A 12,103-nucleotide genomic window follows, 5' to 3' on the forward strand; every position below is an offset into this window, starting at 1 on the left:
CGCCCCTCTCCTGGGCTCACTCTGCTCTGTTCTGAACTCCATCCGAGTCCTCAAAGAAGTCAGGCCACATCACTCCTGAAACTTCACACTTGCTGTTCCTTCTGGCTAGGACACTATTCCTACCCTTCCTCTAGACAGCTGGCATGCCTGTCATCTCAACTTCTTCAGATTTTTGCTTAAATGTCACTTTTCATGTAAGACCTTCCATTATGACCCTATTTGAATATTAAAATAACACGCACACGCGCGCGCGCGCGCACACACACACACACACACACACACACACACACACACACAGAGGCATCCCTTATCTCCTTTCTCTAATTTCCACCTAAGCACTATTCACCACCTAATACACTATGTATTTTATTATTTTTTGTTTATCGTCTCTCTCCCTCTATTCACATATACACTAAATGAATAGGGACTGAACTTGATTTATTCTTGCAACGCTCCCAACAGCAAACTATTTGGCCGCTAGCAGGAGCTCAGTAAACGTGACTCCTAATTCTAGCCATCAGTGGCATGTCTGATTCTTCCTATTAAGAATCAGAGGCTCTGGGCTTCCCTGGTGGCGCAGTGGTTGAGAGTCCGCCTGCCGATGCAGGGGACACGGGTTTGTGCCCCGGTCCGGGAAGATCCCACATGCCGCGGAGCGGCTGGGCCTGTGAGCCATGGCCGCTGAGCCTGCGCGTCCGGAGCCTGTGCTCTGCAACGGGAGAGGTCACAGCAGTGAGAGGCCCGCGTACCGCAAAAAAAAAACCAAAAAACAAAAAATAGAATCAGAGGCTCTGAAAATCCTCCAGCAGTTGGAGCAGGCTTGATAAGGGTGCAGATGCTGAGAGGGGAGCATCTGCAACTTAGGTGAAGTCAGGGCTCAGGGAGCACGTGCACATCCCCAAGAGGTACACAGAGCTGCCCACGGCAGAGGCTGAGGATGGTCTAAGTCCTCACTAAACAGCTTCGTACTAGGTTCTCCACGTAATGACTTTAGGTAAGGGCGATTTCACAGCATCCTTAAGGAGTCAAGCCTATATGGGACTGAACACAAGAGCCACTGCAGCCCCAGACAACTAGCTGTTCCAAACCAGAGAAAAACCAACAAGGCCAAATTGCATCAACACCACTCAAAATGTTTACAGTGAAGATGTCAACTGTGATTGCCTTTATGAGAGGGGAACTCTCCCTCTTGGATCAGCGCATTCTACATTTATGGGTCTGTCCTAAGGGACTTGCTTCCTGTACCATGACCTGGCTTCTAATCATTCCAGTTTAGAAAGAAAGAACCACACACACACACAAAGCAAACCCTGTACAAAAGAGTACCATATGAAAAAGATAAGCGCTTACTTATTTTCTTTTCACTTCCGTATTTTCCCAGAAAAGTTAGGGTGGGCATGGGAAACCCTCAGATGTTTTATACTCCTCTGATGGTGATAGATAAAAACGGAACACAGTATGCCTTGTTTGTGAGCTCCTTGAAGGCAGGTGTCCTGTTCTAACAACAGCATCTAATATATTCCAGTGGAGCCCTGGCTAAAGCTAGAAATGAACCAGTGAGAGAATGAACAAATAAACGAAGCCTATCAAATCAACTGCACACATTCACATTTCCCCTGCTCTGATCCTGACCCATCTATTCTGCTCTGCCCCGAAACTGCCTTGAGTCTCAGAGCCCTCCAGATCCAAATCCCTGGGCCAGCTCTGGGAGCGACAAGAGCCTCGGGCGCCTTCCCTTCCACGGAGGATATGGGACGGGTACGATTTAACACCAGCATTATGACTGTTGTTATGATTGGCGACAGAACCCCACCAGCACTGTGGCAGGTCCTGGCTGGAACAGAATAAATGTGATTTCCTAGTTACAAGGCTACAATCAGTGGCCAACTGTTCCAGGGATTTTGTTGAGTTACACTTATCCAGGGGAGACTTGCAGTTCTGAATGAATATTTCAGATTGAGTTTCTTGGGAAGCAGACTCCAGGATGGGAGTGAGCACGTGGGAGGTTAACTCAGGGAGAGCTCCTGCAACAGTACCTATGAAAGGGAAGGAACACCATCAGGACAGGGCAGAGGGGGACATGGAGCTGCCAGGCAGACTCCAGGGAAGGCTACAGTGGATCCTGCAAGATTCCACATGCACCAGGCAGTCCATGATGTGGGGCGGCCCAGGAAGGGGGCATGGCCCCAGGCAAGGTGACTCTCTTCGCCTGAGATCATCCCGAAAGGGGGCTGAGAGCTGAACCCATCTGCAGGCAATGCTCCCAGCAGCTGGAGGAATAAGCCCTTTATTCCAAAGGGGAATGTGGGCACCCACCACACACAACCACTACTCTTATCCGGCAAGACAGACACAATCATCACCTCTGCTGTGATACTGACCCAGCTTTAGCCCCTTCAGGAGAGGTGATAACTCTCACTCCCCTTCACTGCTCATCTTATAGCCAGAACCCACTCCTTATAGCCAGTGATACCCAGTGGGGATGCGATAAGTGCCCGTTGAATAAATACAACCCTGAACACTGAACATTGGCATGAAAATAGGAATAAAATATTGGGGTTGGCCCAAAAGTTCGTTTGGGTTTTTCCATAACATCTTATGCAAAAACCCGAAAGAACTTTTTCGCCAACTCAACCACATAACTATAGAAAAACCGTCCCCAGTGAGCTCGATGTAATCGGAAAAAACAAGCAGATCTGATAGGGGGACTTGAAAAGAGATGCACAGGGAAGCCAACACACACAGGCATTCTGGTCTCAGCTCCGGGTAGAACCTTGCATCCTACCAAGCTTCTGTCCCTTTATTTGTGAAATAAAAAGACAGATCCAACCATGCTATGAAGAAGAGATCAGAAAGCTGAGACACACTCCATTTCAACAGCTTTGCTAAATGATGTCTTTACTAGTGTCATTACTGACACGAGTAAGGAAACTTTTGATCCTGGCAAGGAAAAGAGCCCAAGGGTCAGAGTGTTTCCGCCCATGGTGTGCGGAGGACTTTTTTCAATTACCCCAGAGCTGGGAGGCCCCCAGGAGGAAGCAGGCAGAGATTGGAGTGGGTGAGGAATTTACTCTTCTGTCCGTGAACGAAAACAGAAACCAACTGGAATATCCTCTGATTCATGAAAATGCTGTGATTTAAAATCACTGAGCAGTATTTCACTTTCATAGGATAAGGAGCTATAGAAAAGAGGCAGGAGGAATTTTAAACACAGAAGCCAGAGTGCAGAAGCCGGAAGAAAAAAAATCTCACTGCCATATTTATCTCTCATTGTATTTGTCTAATACTGAGAATATAAAATTGAAAAATTATGCAGTTTTAAGGAAGACCCCTGGAAGAGGGGTATTAAATAATAGTCCAAGGTTTGTGCTAACTTGCCACTTCTCTCATGCGTCCCCACCAGAGTCATGTACACCCATCGGGCTCACAATTTCCCACCTTATACCCGCACATACCCTGGGGCAGTGCCAAGAGCTACAGGAACTAACTAGATTAGAAGGAACGTCTTAAAAAGCCAAACTTATATACTTCTTTAAAACGATAAACCACAACATTAATGGAAGCCATAAGGACATTTGCAAACACTCTATAATCAATATCCAACACCACCACCTCACAGGCTTTCTCGGCAATCAAAGTATCATTTGATAAAAAGAGAAAACTGATAAATGCATGTCTCCACACCAGGAAGTCAACTCAATTATCTGCATACAAAATACACACATTCGATATTTGTCTCTTACCAGGCAATTCAGCAACCCTCAATTGGGTTCTTCCTATGAACACAGATCTTACCTCTTCAATTATTACAAAAACACAAGCAAACTCCAGTTTAACATGTTTCAAATGGCAGTACTAAAACTGATGCTCCACTCTATTTATAATTCCTTGTCTGTTTCATTAGAACGACCGTTAAGAGTTGACCTCACATTGGGAAAAAAAAAATCACTCTTCTTGACATGCTGACACCTTCAAAGATACCAGAAAAAAAATGAGCTACCATTACCTTTGAACTTGTGGAACACAGCCCAGAGCTCTGCAATATCGGTGGCAAAGGTGATGTCTGTGTCAAGGACGATGACCCTCTCCAGGTTGGCAGGAAGAGTCTTGGTGAGGACAAGCTTCATCAGGCCGTAAATCCCAGAGTAATGTTTGTTGGGGATCCAGGAAACTTCAGACTAGACAGGGCAGTGAAGAGCGAGAGCAGGAGAAAGGAAAAAAAAAAAATCAATGCATTAATTTCTTTGTATAACCATTATAAATAGTGCCTGGTACATAAAAAGCATCGAAGAAAAATTTGTTGAGTAAATGAATGAATATTTTCTTAAAGATCTGTTCATGGAACTTCATGGCATATGAAGTTCTTTTGGAAGAAAACGTATCTGAATCAAGGGAGAAGGAAAGTAATGTTTATGAAATAACTATCACATGAAAACACTATGCTTAGATTTAAAAAAAAAGATTTTTGTTATTATAGAAATTATATAGGCTCATTGGAGGAAATAAGAATATGCACAAAACAAGAAAAAAAGGTTTCAAAAATTGAATCCTACTATATATCTTTTTTGCAACCAGTACCTAATTGTTCCTGGGTAGACATATTTCTTTCAGTCATATTCCATTTCTGTGTCATTAAAAATGACTATTCAATGGTATTCTTACGCTTATCTATTTTGTTAAAGCTGTAATGGAGCTGGCCATCACCTTAAGATCTGAGGTCTGAGGACTTCGAGTAATTCCCTCCAGTGGGTTTTATATAACTCTTTTTCATGTAAGTCTCGGCCTTGGGAACTCAGCTCACTTTCCTCTCTCCCTTGAGAATTTGCCTGAACTGAAGCTTGGCAATCATCGGCCCATGCTGCAGAGCCACGCTATTTAATCAGACCTTTGATGAACTTATTCATCTATTTTGGTTACCATCAAAGCAGGAGAGCTTGGTGGAGGCCGAACACCAGCACGCTGGGGTAAGCCGTCGAATTAGATGGCCCAGCTTCTGACTTTAGTTTTTACACACACGCAAGGCACTCAGATGCATTACAGAACAGTAGGACTACAGGAATAAATTAATCTCAACATGAGCCCAGGACTGAATGTCGCCCCAAGTCCCCGACTTAATACATAATCAATTAAGTTAGAGTGTTCAATTAGAGGTAAAGGAAGCATTTGAATGAGTGTGTATTCAGAAAGAAAATCCCAGAAAGAAAACTAAGGAATCTCTAGGGGGAAAGAACGTGTGGTGAGAAGCAGATGCATTTATCATAAATGGCTCCTTCGCTTAGAAGTAGCTTGGAACACGCTCTGCCTCTGTCCAATTCCTGCTCTTCCCCCGAGTTCCAACTTAGAAGGTCCCACCCTCCAGCCGCCCCTCCCCGCTGCCCCAGGCTGCGCGAGGGTTCCCAAAGCAAGGTGTTTCCCTTCTTCCAGCACAGCAAGCCATCACGCTGTGTCTAATTTTCCACGTCTCTCTCCTGCTCTGGACTGGAACTCCTTGAGGCAGGGACAATGTCATTTGTATTATGGTAACAACAGAGTCATTTCTCAAAAAATGTCTTATCACGTGCATGACTGCAAAGTTAGCCAGGCCTGGGTTCAAATGCTACCTTTGGCATTTTCCTCAACTAGGAGAAGAGGTATCTGTAATTGCTAGGGTCTAGGTCAGCACAGTACACTGGAAGAGGCACAGCTTGTTGAGCCCCAGAGCCTGGGCTTTAGCACCAGTTCCACTTCCAATAAGCTGTGGGACCTCAGGCAAGTCATTTAACCTCCATGAGCCTCAGTTTTCTCATCTGCAAAATGGGAGCTTAAGACACTCACATCACAATATTGCTGGGAGGATTACAAAGCATCCAGTATAATAAAGCCCACTTTCCTTCCTACTACCTACGTACTACCCAGGCTCAGATGATTCAGGATTTGGAGCGTGATAAGTTATGGTACCTTTGACAGTAAAGGGGGAGTAGGGAATAGAGATAGCTTTGACAGGGAAAATAAATCACCCACCTATTTTTCCTATATTTCTATATAAAAGATTAATAAATCACAAACTGGGATCTACTGGGAAACGTGAAGCCCCCTCTGGTGGATCTCCAAATTGGACTGCACATCCTTGGTTTTAGGAGGAAAAAAAAAAATGGGTGGGAGTGGTCACCCATATAACCTTTCGGGGCACTCTCCTGGTGCAATTCACACTGCTACGGATCTCACTTCCACCCTACAATAAACTTCAGTCCAACCAGGGACGTTAAGTCTTGGGGTCAACGGGGAGAAGTCCATCCTCAGAGGCAAGATGCAGAAACCTGGAGGGCATCATGCAGACCTACCCCAGAGTACCCTATAGAAACACCACCGCCTAGCCAAGCAATATCCTAGAGTGTTCTTCATCACTCAGCACGCGAAAGGGTTCATGTAATTAAAACAATAATAAGAATGAAAGTTAGGTTTATGTTAATGGAAAGATTATTATCCTTGCAATGGCTGTTAATAATTCTAAGCAGCATGTTCTGACATTTAATTAGCAAAAAAATCCAGCTGTGCTCAAGAATACCACCTAATGTACTCACATAAAGGAACAAAAGCAATCCCAGGTTTGAAGGGTTTCTGTGTAAAGTAGGGGGTGGTGGAGGCTCTCAAGGGGAAATTCACCTTCCCAAAGTGGTCAGTTCCTTGGGGGAATGGACCCCAAGGGGAGTTTCTGTGAAGTGCTACAAGTGATTCTAGGGTTCATGTGATGCTGGGTGGTCCAAAGAAAAGTTACTCAGGAAATCTGACCAGAACAGTGACATGAGGATGGAGGTAAAGGGCTGACAGAAGACACATCCCCAAAGGTGCGTGCTTAAAACCCAGGGCGTGAAGGAAAGCAATATCTCAGGGGTGAGGCTGGTTTCTGACCTTTGATAAACAAGGGAAAGCAGGGAAAGAGGCTGGTTTTGTCAGGAAATGATGCCTGTTTCTTCTATTTTTTAAATTTTATTTATTTTTTAACATCTTTATTGGAGTATAATTGCTTTACAATGGTGTGTTAGTTTCTGCTTTATAACAAAGTGAATCAGCTATACGTATACATATATCCCCATATCCCCTCCCTCTTGCGTCTCCCTCCTTCCCACCCTCCCTATCCCACCCCTCTAGGTGGTCACAAAGCACCGAGCTGATCTCCCTGTGCCATGTAGCTGCTTCCCATTAGCTATCTACCTTACGTTTGGTAGTGTATATATGTCCATGCCTCTCTCTCACTTTGTCACAGCTTACCCTTCTCCCTCCCCATATCCTCAAGTCCATTCTCTAGTAGGTCTGTGTCTATTCCCATCTTACCCCTAGGTTCTTCATGACCTTTTTTTTTTTCTTAGATTCCATATATATGTGTTACCATATGGTATTTGTTTTTCTCTTTCTGACTTACTTCACTCTGTATGACAGACTCTAGGTCCAACCACCTCACTACAAATAACTCAATTTCCTTTCTTTTATGGCTGAGTAATATTCCATTGTATATATGTGCCACATCTTCTTTATCCATTCATCCGATGATGGACATTTAGGTTGTTTCCATCTCCTGGCTATTGTAAATAGAGCTGCAATGAACATTTTGGTACATGACTCTTTTAGAATTATGGTTTTCTCAGGGTATATGCCAAGTAGTGGGATTGCTGGGTCGTATGGTAGTTCTATTTGTACTTTTTTAAGGAACCTCCATACTGTTCTCCATAGTGGCTGTAACAATTTACATTCCCACCAGCAGTACAAGAGTGTTCCCTTTTCTCTACACCCTCTCCAGCATTTACTGTTTCTAGATTTTTTGATGATGGCCATTCTGACCGGTGTGAGATGATATCTCATTGTAGTTTTTATTTGCATTTCTCTAATGATTAATGATGTTGAGCATTCTTTCATGTGTTTGTTGGCAATCTGAATATCTTCTTTGGAGAAATGTCTATTTAGGTCTTCTGCCCATTTTTGGATTGGGTTGTTTGTTTTTTTTGTTATTGAGCTGCATGAGCTGCTTGTAAATTTTGGAGATTAATCCTTTGTCAGTTGCTTCATTTGCAAATATTTTCTCCCATTCTGAGGGTTGTCTTTTGGTCTTGTTTATGGTTTCCTTTGCTGTGCAAAAGCTTTTAAGTTTCATTAGGCCCCATTTGTTTATCTTTGTTTTTATTTCCATTTCTCTAGGAGGTGGGTCAAAAAGGATCTTGCTGTGATTTATGTCATAGAGTGTTCTGCCTATGTTTTCCTCCAAGACTTTGATAGTTTCTGGCCTTACATATCGGTCTTTAATCCATTTGAGCTTATTTTTGTGTACACAGAGAATCCCAAAGATGCTACCAGAAAACTACTAGAGCTAATCAATGAATTTGCTAAAGTAACAGGATACAAAATTAATGCACAGAAATCTCTGGCATTCCTGTACACTAATGATGAAAAATATGAAAGTGAAATTAAGAAAACACTCCCATCTACCACTGCAACAAAAAGAATAAAATATCTAGGAATAAACCTACCTAAAGAGACAAAAGACCTGTATGCAGAAAATTATAAGACACTGATGAAAGAAATTAAAGATGATACAAATAGACGGAGATATACCATGTTCTTGGATTGGAAGAATCAACATTGTGAAAATGACTCTACTACCCAAAGCAATCTACAGATTCAATGCAATCCCTTACAAACTACCACTGGCATTTTTCACAGAACTAGAGCAAAAAATTTCACAATTTGTATGGAAACACAAAAGACCCTGAATAGCCAAAGCAATCTTGAGAACGAAAAATGGAGCTGGAGGAATCAGGCTCCCTGACTTCAGACTATACTACAAAGCTACAGTAGTCAAGACAGTATGGTCTGGCACAAAAACAGAAATATAGATCAATGGAACAGGATAGAAAGCCCAGAGATAAATCCACACATATATGGTCACCTTATCTTTGATAAAGGAGGCAAGAATATACAGTGGAGAAAAAACAGCCTCTTCAATAAGTGGTGCTGGGAAAACTGGACACGTACATGTAAAAGTATGAGATTAGAACACTCCCTAACACCATAAACAAAAATAAGCTATTTCTTCTTAAAGGCGTTGTTTTTAAGGAGGCATTGGGATGCTCCCGCAATGATCACAACAGAAAATACTATCTAGCATTTGCTGAGTGTTTACTGGGTGTCAGGCATTGTGGGAAGAGCTTTCTATGTGCTACCTTATTTACATCCCTTCCAACTAGTCTAAAGGTCAGATATTATTATCTCAGTACCTGAAATTTGGGGGATGAGGGCTGAGTCCTTCCCCTTACCTCATATTTCAGTCCCCCAGCCCTAGATATTCTACTCTGGAATAATGCCAGTGTTTCTTTCTTCTTCACCCTTCCTGCAGCCCCGGGCCTATTCAGACGTGCTCTCCGCTCCTGGATTAGTTACTGTAGGGCCATAGCCAAGCCCCTGCCTCAACCCAGCCAAATCTATGTTCGTCAAGAAGTAGTTTTTCAAGGCAAGTAGGTACAAAGACTTTGGAGTCGGATACTCCTGGCTTTGAAGTCTCTCTGGGCCTTAATTTTCTCATCTGAAAAATAGGGATAATAGTAGCATATCCTGCTCCCTTCCTAGCGAGTTGCTCTAATTGTAATCTGGAAGCTTTCCTCATTATCCTGGAAATATTTATTACTCAAAATACATTTCTTATCCCTACCAACATTTTCCTATGGATTACAAATCACCGTGACCCATTTTTTAAAATTAAAAAGGAAAAACCATCCTAGTCCCAGAATGTCTGAAAAGTCATTTGCCTTTAATGTCATTTCTGAGTGGTTGTCTTGGCAACCAACCTGTATGTTCAGAACACAACTGTTGAGAAATGGAGGGTGAGGAGCTCGGATGGGATGGGGACTCCGGACAGTGCCACGGGAGGTCATGAACTGAGCATAAGCTTGGGAATCTGAATGGCCAGATTCCCACTGGTAGGCTCATCTCTCTAACCCTCAAACTCTTCACCCATAAAATAGAGAATATAAATACAGATCCCATGAGTTTTGAAAAAGCATTAAATGAGGCAAGAGAACTAAGGGGCCTGGTTCAGCGTTCGCTTATCATAAGTGCTCAATATTAGCTTTTCAATTGGTTAACAGCATGCACTCCAGAGTCTGACTGCCTGGGTTTGAATCCTGGCTCCATCACTCACTGGCTGGGTCACTTTGGGCAAGTAACTGAACCTCAATGTACCTTTGTTTTCTCGTCTGTAACATGGGCATCCTCACAGAACATACTCTATAGGCTTTTGAGAATTCTGATGCTGTAATATAGGTACTGGCTATTATTTTTAATTGTTAATATTGTTACCAATTATATTTAGAGCGACAGAAAAGATGAGATTCTTACCTACTAGATAAAGTCATGTGCATTTGTATTTGCCCTTGCCAGCAAAAATATGCTCCAGTTTAGCTCAGTTGGAATCTTTTAAATCAGCATTTACAGAACACTTAATATGGGTCAGGTACCAAGGAGGGGCTAGGGACCAGCATCCACAATGAATAAAACATGGCTGGTGCTTGAGGAGTTTATGGTCTAGTGTATATTCATTATCCTTTACTGCAATAACAAGTTACCTCAAGACACAGCAGCTTAAAACGGCGTTATTTATTACCTTGCACAGTTTCTGTGTTAGGAATTTGGGAGCGTATCTGCTGGGTGGCTCTGGCTCAGGATTCCTCATGATGTTGTAGTAAGGACGTCGGTTGAGCCTACAGACATCTAAATGCTTGGGATCTGCTTCAAGAAGGCTCACTCCTACACGCCTGGGAGGTGATGCCGGCTGTTAGCAGGAAGCCTCAGTTCTTTGTCACATGGACCACCCCCATAGGGCTGTCTGGACGCCTTAACAACAGGGCAGCTGGCTTCTCCCAGCGTGAGTGATCCAAGAGAGAACAAGAAAGAAGCTAGGATGTCTTTTATGACTTGACCTCAGAAGTTACATGGTGTCATTTCTGCCACATCTTACTGATTATACAGGTCAGCCCTGGGCAACATGGGAAGGGTCTAGACAAGAGTGTGAGTACCAGGGGATGGGATTATCGAGGGCTATCTTGGAAACTGGCTACCACATCTGTGATATTACGATGGTAAGAACGGGACTATGATACCTCCAGGTGTACGTATAGCAGTGATCTAGAAGAAGGACAGTCAAGGTGGGGTGGTTGGAAGGGAGGGAGAATAATCAGAGATGTCTGGAAAAGATGAGCCTTACATTTGATCTTGACAAATCAGGTGAAAATTGAGTTTTTCAAATATTGGGAGAAAAGCAGGATGGGAGAGGTATTATAGTATCCGTGAAGGCACAAAGATATAAATAGACAATTGTGTGTGTATGTGTGTGTGTGTATGTGTGTAAAATAACTACAATCTGATATGTCCAGATAAAGCTTGAGGCTGGAAGTGATGGGAAAGGCTGTGGGGAAGGAGGAAAGGGTGAAACGTTAGAAAATACTGTATGAAGTACAGTATATGGAGAATATGTATAAAGAACTCTGGCCAATACCCTAAGGTCAGTGGGAAGCAACAAAAAGGTTTTCATTAGCAAAGACACATAATCTCAACTGTATTTTCGGAATATACTCTAGCAACCCATAGAAGAGAAAGATTAATAGAAGGCAGTTTGATGGGCATCAAAACCTTGGAGGACGCCTACAGAAAATGCAGATTCCCAGGGTCATACCCAGAGGTGATGATTCATCAGATTTGGGGTAGGGCCCAGAAATCTGTGTTGTGAACCAGATCTCTGTATTGTTAACCAGATCTCCATGGAATTCCTTTTTTTTTTTTTTTAACTTCTTATTTTATATAGGAGTATAGTTGATTAACAATGTTGTGATAGTTTCAGGAGTACAGCAAAAGTGGTTCGGTTATACATTTTCCCATTTAGGTTGTTACATAACATTGAACAGATTTCCCTTTGCTATACAGTAGGTCCTTGCTGGTTATCCATTTTAGATACAGCGGTGGACTACACCCTAAGAAAGAGTAATTTAGGAGATACAGTAGGTACTGTATTTCTCAAGGCCTGTTGGCTGAATCATTTATATTGGATCACCAACCAGTTTATTGTTCAGAAACAAGAGATATA

The 12,103-nt window shown here is 42.8% G+C and overlaps 1 protein-coding gene across 1 annotated transcript in view; it reads right to left on the bottom strand.

Moving 5' to 3' along the window:
• LARGE1 (LARGE xylosyl- and glucuronyltransferase 1) overlaps positions 1 to 12,103 on the bottom strand; it is a 583,936-nt gene that overhangs the window by 228,912 nt on the left and 342,921 nt on the right. The window contains exon 6 of the mRNA XM_060025562.1: positions 4,007 to 4,178. Coding sequence (XP_059881545.1) covers positions 4,007 to 4,178 — 172 coding nt within the window. The remainder of the gene's footprint in view (positions 1 to 4,006; positions 4,179 to 12,103) is intronic.

The sequence above is a fragment of the Delphinus delphis genome, chromosome 11, assembly GCF_949987515.2.
Source record: "Delphinus delphis chromosome 11, mDelDel1.2, whole genome shotgun sequence".
Classification (NCBI taxonomy): Eukaryota; Metazoa; Chordata; class Mammalia; order Artiodactyla; family Delphinidae; genus Delphinus; species Delphinus delphis.